At 47.4% G+C, this 16,244-nt stretch overlaps 1 protein-coding gene across 2 annotated transcripts in view; it reads left to right on the top strand.

The window, feature by feature from the left end:
* Positions 1–10,973, top strand: part of LRCH1 (leucine rich repeats and calponin homology domain containing 1) — a 219,087-nt gene extending 208,114 nt beyond the window's left edge. The window contains exon 20 of one of the 2 annotated variants that reach the window (XM_013980521.2): positions 8,155–10,973. In XM_013980521.2, the coding sequence (XP_013835975.2) occupies positions 8,155–8,265 (111 nt within the window). In that variant the 3' untranslated portion in view covers positions 8,266–10,973. The remainder of the gene's footprint in view (positions 1–8,154) is intronic. The other variant, XM_013980522.2, reaches the window with a different exon arrangement.

The following is a 16,244-nucleotide window of genomic DNA, read 5'->3' as shown; positions in this document are numbered from 1 at the left end:
AAAATTCTGTCAGGAATTCCCGTCATGGCACAGAGGAAGTGAATCTGACCAGCATCCATGAGGACGCAGGTTCCATCCCTGACCTCGCTCAGGGGGTGAAGGATCCGGCGTTGCCGTGAGCTGTGGTGTACGTCACAGATGCGGCTCGGATCCGATGTTGCTCCAGCTGTGGCTTAGGCTGGCAGCTGCAGCTCCGATTCGACCCCTACCCTGGGACCTTCCACATGCAGCCCTAAAAAGACAAAAAAAAAAAAAAAAAAAAAATCTGTCCTTAAAGACTAAGGGGCACAATCCTGTGAAATCAGATTTCATTTTCAGTGTTGACCTGACATCATTCTTCATAATTCGATTCTGGCAGCCAGAGTATTTTTTGAGTGCACTTTGATTTCTCATGTCATTAGTGTGTCTGTACCCTAATGTGCTGCTCCTCTGGGGATCCGTTGGATAGTATTTTTTTCATCAAGTAGTCTGGTCACCAGCAGAATGCAATTAAATTTGCCCTTTAGGCAATGCTTTGAATGAACTGTCTTGCCTGTTACCAAGCTGTTAATTTCACTTCAGAATATTGTTAAGCCTCCCCATGGTTCTTCCCCAAGGTACCAACACACCGACTCATATGCTAGTGTGATGCCTGCCGTTGCCAGGCGCCTGGGGATACCTGGCCGACCCACTTGTCATCTGAGAGGTGGTTGGGGATTTAGTTGTGTAATTTATGCGTGCATACTAAATTTCCATCCTCTCACAAAAAAAAAAACTATTTTTTCAGGACGTCTAATACTTGATAAAAAAATTACCAAGCATTTATTTACATATTTTTATTGAAAAAAACTTGAGGATAATTTTAGATATGTATAAAATTGTGGGAAAAGTACAGAAAATTCCCATACACCCTTCATCCAGTTTCCCCTAGTATTAACATTTTATATTAGTTATTTACGTACTCTTTTTTGAAATAGATCTGTTTGAAATAGGAAGTTCTCTTTCTCCAGTTCTTGCAGTTGGTGGCGACTTGTCACTCCGTGTGAAGATTTCCAGGAAGTCCCCATCGTGTCTCAGCAGTAATGAACCCAATTAGTATCCATGGGGATGCAGGTTCGATTCCAGGCCTCGCTCATGGGTTAAGGATCCAGTGTTATGTGAATAAGAAATGAAATTTAGTGAATGGTAGCTCGGGTCTTCTCTCTCAAATCCGTGCTGCTCTCTGTCATGAGGACAAAGGATGATTCCCCTACAGGGTAAAAATAATGGGCAGTAGATTGAAATTTCAGGAGCTTGAAAATGGTTTTGGATTAGGTGAAAAATATTTGAATATGATTTTATTTCAGGAGATTTGGTTTTCAAAATCAGGTTTCTCAATAAACAGGTATATTGAGTGTGAGCTTTTTTTCTTAAGATTATCAGGGTTCAGGAGTTCCTGTCTGTGGCTCAGTGGAAATCAATCTGACTAGCATCCATGAGGACACAGGTTTGATCCCTGGCCTCGCTCAGTAGGTTAAGCATCTGGCGTTGCTGTGAGCTGTGGTGTAGGTGGAAGGCTCGGCTGGGATCTGGTGTTGCTGTGGCTGTGGCATGGGCCAGCAGCTACAGCTCCGATTCAACCCCCAGCCTGACAAGTTCCATATGCCATGGATGCGGCCCTACAAAGACCAACACACACACACACACACACACACAATCAGGGTTCAGTTCCTTGGCTTTCCGTTGGATTCGGTTTATGATTTTGTTCATTCATTCATTCCTCGAACACTGCATGAGAACTCTTTGTATAAGACCCAGCCTTGGGAATAAAAAGGTGACCATGACACATGACCCCTGTCTTCAGAAAACTTAGATTCCAGACCGGGAGTTGGCAAATTTTTTCTGTAAAATGCCAGTAAATATTTTAGGTTTCGTGAGCCATCCCATCTCTGTTAGGAACACCAGCTCAGCTGCTGTAGGGGGAAGGCAGCCACAGACACGGGTCAGTGTGTCTCAATAAAACTTTATTTCCAAAAGCAGGCCATGGGCTGGATTGGCCTGCAGGTTTTTGGCCCCTGTGCCATGGACCTAGCGGACAAATAAAGAGGAATTCAGTGTGATGAGACCTGCGCTAGCTTGGGTACAAGGTTCTGTATGTGAGACTCTGGACAGGGGGCTGATCCTGATGGGACTGATTGGTCTTTGAAGCTTTCCTGGAACCGTGATGTTTACACTGAGCCCTCAGAGGTGTGTAGGGATAGCCAGGTGAGCGGGGTATGGGTTAGGGAGGTGAGAGGAGCGGCAGAGGTGTGTTGAGAAGAAACGTTCGAGAAAGTAGCACGGCTGGGAAGCAGAGAATCCAACGAAGAGTGACGGGGATCCATTGGGTCTGGGAGAGGTTGACGTGGTCTGCGTGTCACATCGGAAGAAGCTGCTCCTGAGAGTCCTCGTTTGACTGGCAGGAAGCCAGGTTCTCTTCACACAGACAGTTTTATTTAAAGGGTCAGTCCGTGTAGTGCCAGCAAGCCGACTGCACAAAATTTAAGGTGCCACGTGGATGACATCACTCTTTTTGTCCAGCAGGTGGCCTGGGAGCAGGTGTGCAGCGATTGGGAGGTGTTAGAAACGGCAGAGGCAGGAGAGCCAGGTGGGGATGGTGTTTTCTGCCAGAACAAATGCCTGTCCCTCCCTGGCAGGAGTAACTAATCAACGTGATGAGGCTTCATAATTTCCATTCTAACTTCTGAAAATGAATGAGCATTCTATAGCTGTCCTGGACTGCCAGAGTAGTTTTGCTTAGTCTAGGTCATGAACACTTGAGATATAGAATTTATTTGATTTACCTATTTTTTGGCCACATCTGTGTCCTCTGCAAGTTCTCAGGCCAGGGATTGATCCAAGCCACAGCCGTGATCTACGCCATAGCTGTGGCAACGCCAGATCCTTAACCCACTGTGCTGGGCCAGAGACGGAATCCACTTTGCTGCAGAGAAAGCACTGGATCCTTAAACCCTCCCTGTACCACAATGGGAACTCGGAGATAGTTTAAACTTTTTAATTTTTTTAAATAAGAAGCCAGATGAGCCAACTGGCAAAGCCAACGCCTTTCCCCAAGTTGAGGGTTCCCTCATAGCCACCTGACCTTGAATTTGGTGGGATTTGCCTGGAGAGGATGCTGACGGGGACAGGGCCCTCTTCCTGTCTCCTGGGCACAGACAGAACCGACTTGCTTGTCGGTGAAGGACCTTATGGGAAACAGCATGATGTCCTGGAAGAGGCCGTGGCTCTAAGATGACACACGTTCAGAAGTCTAGTATCGCTGCTGTGTGACTTCAGCAAAGTTAGACTCTCTCCATCTCCATTTTCTTATCTGTAAAATAGAGGTAGTGTATCTACCTTGCAGAGTTGTCATAAAGAAAGAACCTACGAAAATCTGATAGATTGCTGCCAGGTCTGTAGCAAGCACCCCAGGAGTCTTGCAACGTTTGAATTTCGTCTTTATGGCTTGCCCGCCTTTTCCAGCCTTGCCTGTTGTGACTCAGAAGCGGAGTGAGTGAGCGGGTCGGGGTGAATAATTGTTTCCACACTGGAGAGACAATACACAGGACAGGAGGAGGTCGGCAGAGGGGGGTCGGGATATTTTGGTACAGGATACGGCTTAAGGATTCTGCTCCATGCTTAAAAAAGAAACACAACAAAAAGAGCTCGTGCTGTACCAGAACAGTCTGCTGGTACGTTCTCAATGAAAGCCACTAACATCCTCTAACAGTAAAATCTGAGTGCATTTAAACTCACTGGCAATGTTCACCTCTCGCGCCTTGAAATCCACGGTAGACGGGGTGAGGTGATCCCTCGCTGTTATTTTGCCTCCACCTGTGAATCCACAGCGGCAGCTTCCCCATCCCAACGTCCAGCTCCCTTCAAGGATTCCCTCCCCCATGGGCGAGGCAGTGACAGGACCACGGGGAGGGAAATGGCCTTCGGGTCATCCTTGCAGCCCCTCCCTATTGCAGGCTTCCCTTGTGCATCTTGGTAACCAGCGCCTCAAGTCATAATTCCCATCCGGGTCTCCCTCGCAGTCCTGGGATAGAATAACCGCAGCTGCCATGGTTTTGCAAGGGTTCTATGATCTGATGCGAGTCTTCTTAGGTACCTCCGACCCCATGATGTGATCCGAAGGCACCTCGGGGCTTCTTAGGAAGTTGGAATGAAAAGAGAAAGCCAGGAAGGATGCAAGGGGTACCTTTTTTTTTTTTTTTTGGTCTCTTCTAGGGCCACACTTGTGGCACGTGGAGGTTCCCAGGCTAGGGATCGAATCAGAGCTGCAGCCACCGGCCTACAGCCACAGCAATGCGGGATCCGAGCCGCATCTGCGACCTACACCACAGCTCACGGCAGCGCTGGATTCCTAACCCACTGAGCGAGGTCAGAGATCGAACCTGCAACCTCATGGTTCCTAGTCGGATTCGTTAACCCCTGAGCCACAACGGGAATTCCAAGGGGTAGCTTTTTATGTCTTCTCTTTACTCATCGCCAGCTGTAAGGGTGGGAGGGAGGATCTTGAACTCTGCACCTGGTTTAGAAGCGAGGAGACCAGGAAGCCGAGAAAGTGCCTGGGAGTGAGGATGTCCTTTAGCTAACATGCTGTGTGACATCTCCAGGGTCCTGTTAGCAGGAGACTGAGGTCTCCGTGTCTTCCCATCCTTGTTTCTCTGGAGCCTCCAGACCTTCCCAACCATGAACCCTGGCCTGAAAACGCAACACTGCTAACCAGTGGAGCCACCACTCAGTGGGACTGGAGCAGTTGTCGTAGAGACAGGTCACAGCTCAAGCTGGGCCCTGGAGAGCCCTCTCAAAGGCACGTGGCACACAGAGATTTAGGCTCTGCACATATTCTAGAATTCAGGAACACTTGGGACTAAATACAGGTGAACACTGAGGTCAAGAAGCAGAAGATCTTGTTCCAAATGCCCTGGGCAAATCCCCTGTTTTTATTTTGTAGTCTATTTATTTATTTATTTTTTAGGGCCGCACCTGAAGCATATGGAGGTTCCCAGGCTAAGGGTCGCATTGGAGCTGTAGCTGCCAGCCTACACCACAGCCACAGCAATGCCGGATCCTTAATCCACCAAGCGAGGCCTGGGCGCGAACCTGAATCCTCATAGATACTAGTTGGGTTCTTAACCTGCAGAGCCACGATGGGAACTCCCAAATCCCTTGTTTTTAAATTTCCGTTGATAGTCTTTGCCTGGTGCTCTCTTGATCTCTTTTTCTCACGGATTTGTTGAGCTTATGTGTCAACATAAAACCCTTTGTAATTTGACGCAAAGAATTGTTTACAGTTTGATATTTATCTTTTAATTAATTTGGGGTTTTTTGGATACACAGAAGCTTTACGCTTTCTGATGATCATCTTTTTTTTTTTTAATTTTTTCCTCTGTGATTTTTTATATCCCTCTTCTAGCTTAGAAAATCCCTCCCCATCCATTTATCAGAGAGAATATTAAATATTTATCTATATTTTATTGAGAAGAGTATTTGGGGTTTTTAACATTGAATTCTTCAACTCATCTTAAATTGATTTTAGCATATAGTATAAAATGAAGATTTGTGGGGTTTTTTTCCCCCAAGTAATCCTTGCACCAGGAGCTTAGCCATAATTACTAGCCATTTATAATTCCCTGCTTGGGTGCTCCGGGAGCAGGGGAGCCATAAGAATGAGGAAACCTGCTCTGCCCCCGTGGGACCCGCCTTAGCAGTGAAATGAGATTCAGTGATCCCACAAACCCGTGGTACACAGAAGGTGTCAGGAAAGGGTACAGCAGCATAAACTTGCATCCCCGTCCCATACACCGTTTATGACAAGAGAATCCTATTTGATACCCAGCAGCCACTTGAAATAATGGTTACAATTGCGTTTTAAAGAATCAACTGGCGTTCCCGTCATGGCTCAGTGGTTAATGAATCCAGCTAGGACCCATGAAGTTGTGGGTTCGATCCTTGGTCTTGCTCAGTGGGTTAAGGATCCGGCGTTGCTATGAGCTGTGGTATAGGTCACAGATGTGGCCCAGATCTGGCGTTGCTGTGGCTCTGGTGTAGGCCGGCGGCTACAGCTCTGATTCGACCCCTACCGTGGGAATCTCCATATGCCGCGGGTGCAGCCCTAAAAAGCAAAACCAAAAGAATCAAGCGTTTTATGTTGACAAGTGGCCATTTCTTAAGGCCCGGCGTCAGAGTGGGAAATACTCTGAATTTGCCACTGGTTAGGGAAGTGGGAGGGATGGGGGCTGGGAAGACGGTGAGCGTGGGGGACCCACTGGCATTTCCGAGGTTGTGGAACAGATTCTTGGAGATGCCATCATGTGTCCTTTGAAGATCTTTTAAAGAGCAGAATGCCCATCTCGGTGGCAGTTTATGGAGAGTCCTGCATTGAGGCAGCAGAAAGATCTGGTTCCTCAAGCAAGAGTCACATGAAAGGAAACAGTTCTGTCCAGAGACTGATTGGCTTCATGGCAAACACTGTGTCCACCGCCTGGAGCTTGAGGCAGATTCCACTTCCAAACTCCTTAAAAACAGCGATCAGAGTTCCTGCTGTGGCTCAGCAGTAACGAACCTAACTAGTATTCATGAGGATGTGCATTCAATCCCTGGCCGGCTCAGTGAGTAAGGACCTGGGTTGCCATGAACTGTGGGGTAGGTCACAGATGTGGCTCAAATCCTGTGTGGCCGTGGCTGTGGTGTAGGCCGGCAGCTACAGCTCCGATTGGACCCCTAGCCTGGGAACCGCCATATGCTGTGGGTGCGGCCCAAAAAAACAAAAAACAAACCAAAAAACCCAAAAAAACTACTCAAACAAACAAACAAAACAGCGATCACTGAACTGTGGAGAACATACCATCTTGGGGTAGATGGGAGTGAGAGTTTGCTGTGGAGTCGTTTGCCAGCCAAGGAGACACGCTCTGCAAAGAGATTTCCTTGTACGGTATCAGGCCAGGGTCAAATGACAGAAGTGTGAAGTTATTTTGTCTCTGCTCTTTTGTAAACTGTTTGGTTGAATACGCAGGGTGCCACACAGAGGGAGTGATTCGACTTGATTACCTCCTTTGAGTCGTATGGCTGGCCATCTTCCAAGAGCAAAAATACAACATAAGAAAGTAGCAGGACATTTGTGTCTTTGACAGTTTTATAAAAGCATCTTAAAAGAGAGGCTCTTAAAAGTTCTGGCTAAAATGACTTATTTACAAGGCTGTTCCTGAACTGTGAAGAAAGCATGCCTCCATTCCAGAGATCACGAGAAATCAAATGAACTAAGCCAAGATTTACGGTCAGTAGGATGCTGTGTGGTCTGTCTAAACGAGCATTCAGACTCCTTTAAATTGGGTGAGAAGTTCCCCTCGTGGAGCAGTGGTTAACGAATTTGACTAGGAACCATGAGGTTGCAGGTTCGATCCGTGGCCTTGCTCAGTGGCTTAAAGATCCGGCGTTGCCATGAGCTGTGTTGTAGGTCGCAGACGCGGCTCGGATCCCGGGTTGCTGTGGCTCTGGCACAGGCCGGTGGCTACAGCTCTGATTCAACCGCTAGCCTGGGAACCTCCATGTGCCGCTGGAGCGGCCCTAGAAAAGGCAAAAAGACAAATAAATAAATAAATAAATAAATAAATAAAATGGGTGAGAGGCTGTGTACAATCTTGCTTTATGAGAATATAAGCTAATGTGTTCTTGATGTGTGGTTTCCAACTGACTGTATGGAGCTCAGTTGTTCAGTGTCATGTTTTCTGAAGTGTCTAGATCTTTGTAGATTTCAGGATGATTAGAAGCCTTCCTAGAACAACCCTCCCTTGTGGAACAGTCCTTGTTTTCTCGGTGACCCCAGAAAAGGTCATTGCAGTGGGTTGAAAGCAGGAGAGGGAGCACAGACGGAGGGGATCAGACAGACCTGCCACAGAGCTCCGCTGAGCTCCCGTCAGTGTCTCAAGATTTTGTGATTAGATTCCAGTCATCTGAAAACCAGTGCCACTGTACGGTGGAGAACTGGCAGAACACCGTAAACCAACAATGATGGCAAAAGTAAAAGTCATGAAAAATAAATAAATGGACAGAACACTGTAAACCTGCGATAATGGAAAAAATAAAAATCATTCATCATAAATACATAAATTAATAAAATAAAAGCCAATGCTTTCTTCTTCTTTTTAGGAAAAACTGTGTCTGCCCCATCACATCCTTGAAGAGAAAGGCCTGGTCAAAGTGGGCATTACGGTTCAAGCATTGCTAGACCTAGCTGTCACCAAGGCTCTTTTCACATGAGACCAGCGGCTGTCCTTTGCGTCAGCTCAGATGCTTCTCCGATCAGGGACCCTGGACTCCGCTCTCGGCACCCGTCCCCTCCGCCCTCCCACGTCCTGCTTGTCGGTTCCCTGACTCTGAACTGAAGGGAGGGCTTAAGAGGAGACCCCGGCCCCCTTTCCTCCCCGACCTCCGAGGTCCAGACGTGGACAGGTATTTACCTAAAACCTGGGAGGGGGGCTGGTTGTGAAGACGCGCGCAGCACGCCGACGCCTCTGCAGCCTCCTTCCTCTTCCGCGCTCACCCACTGCCATCACCCAAACACCAAGCACAACCGTCCCGCCGCCAGGTGCATTTGTTTTCTTGAAACCAAACGCGTTGCCTAGTTCGTGGGGTGGGGGAGGGGCGGGGGGAACTCCATCAGGTTTGTCGCCACCAAATTTTTCAAGAAGTTTCTTGAGACCATTGCCTTTAAAAAACAACAACAAAAAACACACAACTATTTTCGACATAAAAAATATTTATATAAATATTATTTATTAGTGAGTTGTTATTCATCCTTTGGATGCAAATTGTAAATTAGGAAACTATTTTATTACTGCTTTTTTGTGGTTAAACACTTTATTTTAATATTATAAATATTGAGTTATTTTCTATCCTCTTTGGTGTGCACATAGATCTAGGTTTCCATTGTCATGTTCTTTGCTGTCTATGACTCAAAAAAAAAAAAAGAAGCAAAAAACAGGCACTTCTGTGACGAGAACTGTTTTCTGGGGAGGCATTATTTACACTTTGGTTTATGCAACATTGGTCTTATTTATATTTCTGCATTCCATCCAGCTTCCTACATTCCAGCAGCCCTTTTGTCCCCCTGATAGAATGAACTGACTGAAATCAAGAGAGCACCCCAAAGTTATGTGTAAATAGCTGTGATGGGAAAAAAAAAAAAAAGACATATTAAACTTGAAGATCAAATGTGAACAATCACCTTTTGGGGTTCATCCTTATTTTGCTATGCACAGAACCTTCACATTTTAACACACAGACGTAGCAAGTATCGGCAGCATGTGTCTTGTATCATTTTGCACTGTGACTTGGGTAATGAAAAGTCTAGCACCAAAGGTAGATACTAAGGAAGAGGCAGGGAAAGTGGAGATGAGAAAAAGATTACCGTTTAACCAAAAAGGTTTCTCGAGGACAGTTTTGGCTGAGCGTGATCAGGAATTATCTTGGCACACAGGACCTGGGTCAGGAAACCAGTACTTCTCCCATTGCCCATTCAAAAGAGGAAATGAGGCGTTCCTGTTGCCCAGCAGGTTAAGAACCTGACCTAGTGTCCGTGAGGATGCGGGTTTGATCCCTGGCCTTGCTCAGTGGGTTAAGGATCTTGCCATGTAGAACGCAGATGGAGCTCAGATCCAGCATTGCTGTGGTGTAGACGGGGGGCTGCAGCTCTGATTCCACCGCTAGCCTGGAAACGTCCATATGCCTTGAGTGTGGCCAGAAAAAGAAAAAAGAGTTTCGCACACTCACCATGTGATATAAGCACAATTTCTTTTTTAAAAAAAGAAAAAAATTCTGAGATGTAGACATGCTTACTTGATTGCAGCTTAGTTGATGGCTTTCAAAGAAGTCTGTAAAAAACACTGCAAGATTTGCAGTGTCTGGTATGAAAGCACAGAAGTGAGTCAGAAAATTGGTGGTGCAGATGCATGCGACCCCAAGGTGGGCTCAGGAGAGGGTTAAGTAAGTAGCATTCCTGAGGCTGAGTGGCCAGGAGAGAGCAAGAGCAAATGAAATAAGGACTGGAGAGGGAGTTCCCCTCATGGCTCAGCGGTGAACGAACCCGACTAGGATCCATGAGGATGCAGGTTCATTTCCTGACCTTGCTTAGTGGGTTAAGGATCCAGCGTTGCTGTGAGCTGTGGTGTAGGTCGCAGATGCAGCTGGGATCCTGCATTGCTGTGGCTGTGGTGTAGGCTGAAAGCTGCGGCTCCCATTCAACCCCTAGCCTGGAAACTTCCATATGCTGTAGGCACAGCCCTGGGGAAAAAAAAAAAAAAAAAAGACTAGAGAAAACCTAGCAGAGGAAAGGGATCCGTGTTGGTCTGAGAGAGTTACACACACAACCTATTTTAGACAGTTCCGTGAGCCTGCGGCCACCCTGCAGTTAAATTTCCCAGTAACTGCTCTTTCAAAGTCTAGTGATTGCTGATTGCATCTTTGCCTTTGTGAAAAGCCATTGTACATTTTAAGACAGGTCGTAAGACAACTATCCAAGTGAACACGGAAAAAAAGACAGGAGGACAGGATGGATTGAACACAGGCTTAGGGCAGCCAACGCCAAGGCTGCCCTCCAGCCGCCAGAGGGAGGGGTTCCTGAAAACAGTGGTTTGGGTTGGCAGCTAGCAAGTTACTCCTATCAGATGTACTGTGCACTTTAACCTAACTTAAACTATATTTTAAGATTTTCCTGTACTGCACAAATACCTGTTTTCTCAAATAGAAGAATGATGTAAAGAAGAAAGACGTGTGAACAAGGAGGGTCTTGGATGTGAACAGCAAAGGTGATGACAGCAGTAGGAGTTCAGATGACTGCACCTTGATGGGCATGGAGAATGCAGGGTCCTGAAAGATTTTTTTTTTAACCTGTGTATATAGCAACATGAAGCTCTGTAATCCTTGTTTTCAGAGATTTTTTTTTCAAAATTAAAGTATTTCTTTTGATATGAATTTCCAGTATTTTCTTGCGGTTGACTGTATCACAAATGGCCTCAATATTTCATAAAATGGCTTTTTTTTCCCTTCAAAATGCAGTTCTCGTATGGTTAAGACGTCTTCAAGATCCTCGTATATTGTTTCTCTGTGCAGTAAGATGTGCGTGGCCGGCTGTCTGCATCCTCGGTGGACAGAATGTGCCCAGTGCGAATAGCCTTCCTTTTATGATATACCAGCCACTAAAACTTCAAATGTGTACAAACCATCTTCCAGTTGACCTACCCGTGAGACCCCAAGGTTGATTATGGTCACAGAAGAAATTGTGCATAGAGTTTCACCGACAAAACAGATGGTAGCAATCATATATATATATAGATGTATATGTGTATCATATATAGATGTGTGTATGTGTGAAATATACATATATTTTATATCTATATAGAAATAGGAAAAAATTTTTTTTCAAACTAAAATTTTTCTTGGACCCCCAGGACATACAGCAGTTAAAAGCAGAGTTGTGGGAGTTCCCGTCGTGGTGCAGCAGAAACGAATCCAACTAGGAACTATGAGGTTGTGGGTTCGATCCTTGGCTTTGCTCAGTGGGTTAAGAATCCAGCATTGCCGTGAGCTGTGGTGTAGATTGCAGATGCGGCTTGGATCCCATGTTGGCTGTGGCTGTGGTGTGGGCTGGCAGCTCTAACGCGGATTCAACCCCTAGCCTGGGGACCTCCATATGTCACAGGTGCAGCCCTAAAAAGCCAAAAAGAAATTAAAAAAAAAAAAAAAGGCAGAGTTGCTATGTTGGGGGGGCGGAAATGGGCTAGAGTCAAGGTGGGCATCAGGTCCCTCCCCCTGCCCCTTGGGTGGTAGCTCCTGAAGCATCTTCAAGGAAGCCTGCAGGGTCTCCAATGCCTGTTGTGAAACCACGTGGTCTGGTCCTCTCTCTGAGGAATCTGAGCCTCAGAGAGTGAAGTGGCGGGTGGTCCTGATTCCCCCGTGCATGAATCCGGGCCGGTGTTCTCATTTCCCCCACACATCCAGCCCACCTCTGGGAGAAGAGCAGCTGCCTTGAGGAATTCAAGGGAAAATTGTGACGGACGATTTCTGTCTTCTCATCCCAACCGACACACAACACACACGACCCGAAACCCACAGCCTGGGCAGGAACGGCAGGGACCAGTGTCAGAGCCTCCACGGTGAAGGGCCACGTCTGCCAAGTCAGAAGGAGCTTCGCTGGCCCGTGATGTTCTGACTGGAGGTGCTGCTCCTGTGCCCACTCCCACAGCTTAGCCGTCTTGCTCTCCTTCTCCTTATGAAGAAGACACTTGGCATCGTAAGTTGGCTGACCCACTGGAATGCGTGAAGGACAAGGGGAGGGATGGCAGCAGGGGTCTGGGGGAGGTGGAGGGGGGGAGCCTGGCAGGGGCATGTTTGAGTTGGGGTTACCCAAGCAGCTCAGCCACACAGCATCGGCCACAGTGGGGATTGTCTCAGAGCCTGGATTCTAGCCAATAGCTGCATCTGGGGGTCTTCCTAGTTCTTCCTGGGGGAGCCTGAGAGATTGGGGTAGTAACGACTCCAGTGGGACTGGTTAGCTAATCTTCCCTCTTTCACCAGAGGTCAGCTAGCACAGATCAGATCCAGTCGCGTCTGGTCCAGGGGATGTATGAACTCAGCGATCATCCGAGCTGGTACTTCCTGAGGGTGGGTATGTGTATAAGGCAGGATTCCACCCGAAAGAATTCCCTTACTGGAGTTCCCAGATCTAACATTGCTGTGGCTGTTTGACCCCCCCCCCCCCAGCCTGGGAACCTCCATATGCCGTGGGTTAAGAATCTGACTGCAGCAGCTCAGGTCACTACAGAGATGTGGGTTTCATCCCCAGCCCAGCCCCGTGGGTTAAAGGATCCAGCATTGGCACAGCTATGGCTTAGATTCAGTCCCTGGCCTGGAAACGCCCACATGCCTCGGAGGTGGCCTTTAAAAAAAAGAAAGCCAACAAAGCCATGTTAATGTCATACAAAAAAATGACCAGTGAGATAGGATAAAGTTTGGCCGCAAACAACAGAAAACTCCAGTAACAGTGACCAAAATAGAAATTTATCTTTCTTAACATGTGAAAGAAAAAGTCCCAGACCAGGGGTGAGCTGCCAGGGCTGAGATGCTCCCCTGGTCAGCAGGTATCCCCTAGTCAGCAGGTGTCCTGGCTTCTCAATTCTGCCCTTTTTTTGGGGGGGGGGTCTTTTTAGGGCCGCACCCGCAGCGTGTTCCCAGGCTAGGGGTCTCATCGGAATTATAGCCACCAGCCTACACCACAACCACAGCAACACCTGATCTGAGCCACAGTGCCATGAAGTGTTCAGCATTTCATGAACACTTCATTCATTCTGGTGTGTCTGCGACCCACACCACAGCTCACAGCAATGCCGGATCTTCAACCCACTGAGCAAGGCCAGGGATCGAACCCACAACCTCATGGTTCCTAGTCGGATTTGTTTCCACTGGGCCACGACGGAAACGCCTTAGTTCTGCCTTTTAATGGATGATCGATCCACTTGGGAAAGGCACTTGAGACTCATCTAAATAGATAAGCAGAACCTTCCAGCAACGGCACGGGACATCTGTATCTATACACACCCAGGGCTAAGACAGCCGTATCCAATCTAAAGATCTTTGAAGAACTACACGTGTTAATGGGCAGAGGACAGTATCCTGCCTGGCAGGTCTGGAGCTGAGGATCCTTGCGCTGAGCACGGTGTCACTGAGAAGGCAGGGCAAACGTCCCCAAGAAGAGGGCAGAGAGGGATTCTCTGACTCAGAGAAGTGTTGAGACCAAGGGGATGGGAGATAGTTACCTGTATGAAATCCGTCTTAGCACTAGTCCCTGTGCTTTTCAAATGCTGGACTTGAAGGTTGATGGGTACAGAAATACTCACGAAGAAAAATCTCCAAGGATTTAGAGAGGATGGCAGGGAAGGCTTGGCATTTCTGCAGGATCAGGTGGGGTTGGTGGGGATGGGGCAGGGAGGAGAAGCAGGTGGGGGTAGGCTGCCTCCTTTCCTCTATGCTTAGACCTGCCAAAGCAAATAAAATTTGGTACTTGACCAATAAATACTCCCTAACAATGATTACTTTTCTGTGAGTCAGAAAGAGAAAGACAAACACCTTATGATATCACTTCTATCTGGAATCTAATATGTGGCACAAATGAACCTTTCCACAGAAAAGAAACTCATGGGCTTGGAGAACCCACTTGTGGTTGCCAAGGGGGGAGGAGGAGGGAGTGGGATGGCCTGGGGATTGGGGGTTAATAGATGCAAACGATTGCCTTTGGAATGGATAAGCAATGAGATCCTGCTGCATAGCACAGAGAACTGTATCTAGTCACTTATGATGGAACATGAGGGAGGATAAGGTGAGAAAAAGAATGTATATATGTGTGTGACTGGGTCATCTTGCTCTACAGTAGAAATGGACAGAACACTGAATCAACTACAATGGGAAAAAATAAAAATCATTAAAAGTCAACAGCTGTACTTCTCCCACCTTAAAAAACACATTACTTTGAGAAGTAGAAGAAAGTATCTGATCTCTTGGAATTCGATCCCCACATAAATACGTACTCTTGTCACAAAAGCTGGGGGCTGGTGATGGGGTGAAGACGCATCTGTTTGAGGAAGACTCCACACGAGACGTGCCGGCGAGTTAAGTGGACACCTCGTCCCACATTTTTATTGTTTTGCTTGGTACCGCGCTGCTTGGAAATGAGGGCTGACTCCGTACCCTTTGGCTCTTTTCCTGCTTCCTGCTTCGGTTCTTCACATCGTTCTCTCAAATCTTCAATCTGCTCTCAGCATGTCCCTTCCCTTTCAGGGGACATGGAGGCCATCAAGCTCTGAAATGTCAAATCCTGTCCTGTCTTGGAGGAAAAAAACGACCCCTTGACCTTCCACGGGGAAACACTCACGCCACGTCTGGGAGGGGTTTGGCGTGATTGGTCTCTGTCTCTGTTCCTTCCTCTCTCCCTTCATCTTCAACCTGTCCTCTCCTTCTGCTGTGATTCAGCCACAAGCTCAAGACTTACCAGCCTTTGGGACGCCCTGCGTTTGACTTTTCTCCCCTCAAAAAAGCATCTAGTCTCTTGCCTTCCCAGATCCTTGGCGGATGTTCTTTGAAGAGTGTCCTATGAACCATTGCGTCTGGAGTGGATAAGCAATGCGATCCTGCTGTCTAGCACGGGGAACTGTATCCAGTCACTTGTGATGGAACATGAGGGAGGATAATGTGAGAAAAAGAATGTGTACATATGGGTGTGAAAAAAAAAAAAAGACGAGTATTCTATGAACAATGCTGGTGCGAAAGCCCCAAGAGTACAGGGGTCTTTGTTTTGTTTACTGCTGTATCTTCAAGGCTTAGACAGTGCCTGACATATAATAGGTGCTTGATGAATGTTGAGTAAAAGAACAGAAAAGAACGGATTGCTCCACTTCCATTCATTCCCGCCTCGGCCCTCCCCTCTCCGTTGGGAGCACTCATCGTTACATACTGGGTCCCGGCGCTGTTGCCAGATCCAGTGGCCTCTTTTCAGTCCTCGTTTCTAGTTGAGCCTCCTGTAGCTTTGAGGTGGTTGAGTCCTTGCTACTTGAAACCTACGAGTTCTCTCTCCGTGCTATTTTTACCCTCTTCGAGTGCGCCTTTATCATTTTCTTCGTAGTGCCCTCCTATTTTTTTCTTCTAAGGAGGAGTGAGGGTTTGGGGCTCTTCTATCCATGCCGAAGCTCCCTGGCGGTGGCCCGCAGCAGCGGTGATGTGCAGATCTGCATACCTCCGCAATTCTAGGTCCTGCTTCCCCTCCGAGATCCAGAATGTGTCTCTGGGTATCTTCACTGGGATGCCCTTGTGAAGGTCATCCACATGGAGCTTCTGCAAGCTTGAGGTGTTTGTGGGTGGTTTGGTTTTTTTAGGATTGCACCTGCAGCATGTGGAGGTTCCCAGGCTAGGGGTCAAATTGGAGCTACAGCCATCGGCCTACACCACAGCCACAGCAACTCGGGATCTGAGCTGCGTCTATGACCTGCACCACAGCTTATGGTAACGCCAGATCCTTAACCCACGGAGCAAGGCCAGGGATCAACCTGCATCCTGATGGATACTAGTCAGATTCGTTTCTGCTGCACCACAACGGGAACTCCCAAACTTAAGGTATTTGAAATTGAACTCCCTCTCTACCTTCTCCAACCCTTTCTTCTTCTCATGTTTTTCCTGATGCCGTGGTTTCAGCT

Source organism: Sus scrofa, chromosome 11 (genome assembly GCF_000003025.6).
Source record: "Sus scrofa isolate TJ Tabasco breed Duroc chromosome 11, Sscrofa11.1, whole genome shotgun sequence".
Taxonomy (NCBI): domain Eukaryota; kingdom Metazoa; phylum Chordata; class Mammalia; order Artiodactyla; family Suidae; genus Sus; species Sus scrofa.
This window is presented reverse-complemented; position numbering and strand designations above follow the sequence as displayed.